Here is a 2,368-nt window from a genome sequence, read left to right as displayed (position 1 = left end):
CGCGTAAAGTCGAAGTTTAGAGTCATCCCAATATGATATGAATTAGACAGTTATAAGTTCTCTGGCTTGGTACGATCGTCAAAAACAAGTTAGGGGTATGTGAAGAATTAAAATAATAAACTTTGAAAGAACATGATCGATTATTATTAGTCATAAGATTCTTTCCCATGTCGACAGGCAATATTTTGAATTTTTTTTCCTTTACTGATCACATGAACACTAGCAATGGAGATAACATAATCAAATTCAAGACCACCTCCTCCTCTTTTCTAATTTAATTTTGTGATTTAAAATTTATATGATTATTTTTCTAAATGAATTAGTACAAAAGCAACAGTAGAGGCGACTTTATGTTCTAACGTGTAGCTTATGATTAATCAAATCAGGTCGGTGGAATAAATCTATAGTGAGTCAAATTGTAAAGGTTGAATCATGTAGATTTCCTTTCTTTTCGAATGAAAAGTAGCGTTCCACTTGATTTCTCTTTATTCGATTTCAACTTCAGTTTATCACAAGTAGAAACAAAATGTCTATTTTTGGTATAAGAAAATTAATTCCAGAAAAAGCAACAAATTGCTTTTGTTTGACTTTACTGGTATTAGTATCCTAAGAAAATTTATTAAATTCAGAAAAAAAGCAAAGGTGTTTTTGTTTACTAAAACTAAGATAAGTTTTATAAAGATATTAGATATCTGAGATTTTGAGTCTAAACTTTAAACTAATTGTAAATTTTTCTTAGTTTGAACGCGACAAAGTTTTTAGTCGGTTTCTTTGAGAAAAAAAAAGCGCAGTGGGTAGAGCAGTTTCTTTAAGACTTAAAGGAAAATCAAATTGGGTTTGGAATAGATCTAATTTTTACTGTTCAAACGATGGGAAAAGAAATATAGAAGCGATAAAACAAATTAAGAAGAAAAAGAAAAAAAAAAACAGATCTCTAATTCTAAAGCTCCTAACTACATCTCATCACCATCACATGCATGCATTTAAGCTTTTGACTTAAAACTACGTTCCTTACACGAAACTTGTTCCCATCTTCTCTTTTTAAACATAGCCAAGAAACAAACTTTTTGAGACTTCACTGAGTTTTTTCAAACAACGAGGATTAATTTATAACAATGTGGCATAAGTCAAGTCCAAAGAGATTCTTGCTTAAGAGGGTCTTGCATTTGCATTTGCATCTGCATTTGCATTATACTGCTTGGAGAGGCAAAGTTAGAGTTGAACTGCCCAGAAGACATGGCATAACCCAAGTTGTTGTTATTGTTGCTGTTGTTGCAGTTACTGATGGTGTTGTTGTTATTGTTGTGTAGCAAGAGAGCTTTGTGGTCTTGGTCTAGTTCAATTACTTGATGGTGAGACTGTAAGGTTGGCTCGTGTTGCATTTGGATGCAGAGAATTTCGGCTTGAGCCACTGCTAGTTGCATTTGAAGCTGTGAGACTTGGTTCTGTAAGTAGGAGATTGCTCCTACGCAGCCATATACCGGATCTCTAACTCGTGCGTTTGCTTCAAAAACCAGACTATTCACCGCGTCAGCTCTTTGATGAACCGGTAGCTCCTGTGACAATTTATACCAACCATGTGACCATTTTTTACATATAGCTAGCGTAATAGGGAATACAAGGAAGTTTTATGATTAATAATTCATATAAGTTCATAAAATTTTCATAAAGAATTAACATAAAACCGAATCAAAGTAGTTGGATTTAATTTTGTATCTAAAGGTTATCAAACTTCATGGATGCACATATTCGAATAAGTTTGACATCTTACCAAACATATAACACTAGTGAATGCTTTGGATGAGAGATGGAACAAATTTTAAAAGTTTATGCAAGGAATGTTAAAAGCTTTCAACGCAACAAAATATAGAATATATTTTTTCTGTTAAAGAAAAAAATAGAATATAGAATATAGTTATGGGAAAATTATTTGGGAACGAGATGGAACCTGCAACATTTTGCTAACGTTGCTTGCGCCGAAGACCTTATGAACAATGGCGAATTTGTGAGGATCATCAGGAGGAAAATAAGGTGCAAAGATGCAATCTTTTGCACAGCGTCGTCGAGAGCTTACATGAAGCACATGGCCGATGATCCTGGACCGCCCATCTCTACTTGATCACGATAAAAACCGGTCTTAGTTATCCAAGTAATTACTTTGAATCGTTAAAGATTAAGAAGAGAGTTCTCCTGAAGGTTGATAATAGATAAAGGAAGAAAGCAAAAGCTTATAGTTAAAGGGAGAGGGTTTGAGAGGTGTGTATATATAATAGGTTTTGGAAGGCTTTGGAGAGAGCGAGGTTGGTGTTCACATGTGTTCATTTAAGTCTAACTTTAAATGTTTTTTCATTACGAGTTCTAACTAAAA

General features: G+C 33.7%; 1 protein-coding gene across 1 annotated transcript; it reads right to left on the bottom strand.

The window, feature by feature from the left end:
- Nucleotides 1–1,001: 1,001 nt before the first annotated feature.
- On the bottom strand, nucleotides 1,002–2,322 carry LOC18026913 (LOB domain-containing protein 12). The gene is given in 6 exon segments (XM_006410019.2): nucleotides 1,002–1,556; nucleotides 1,949–2,066; nucleotides 2,068–2,087; nucleotides 2,089–2,134; nucleotides 2,175–2,298; nucleotides 2,301–2,322. Coding segments are annotated over 6 exon segments (759 nt in total). The 3' UTR covers nucleotides 1,002–1,127.
- Nucleotides 2,323–2,368: the final 46 nt, after the last annotated feature.

This window comes from Eutrema salsugineum, unplaced genomic scaffold (genome assembly GCF_000478725.1).
Source record: "Eutrema salsugineum unplaced genomic scaffold, Eutsalg1_0 scaffold_10, whole genome shotgun sequence".
Classification (NCBI taxonomy): Eukaryota; Viridiplantae; Streptophyta; class Magnoliopsida; order Brassicales; family Brassicaceae; genus Eutrema; species Eutrema salsugineum.
This window is presented reverse-complemented; position numbering and strand designations above follow the sequence as displayed.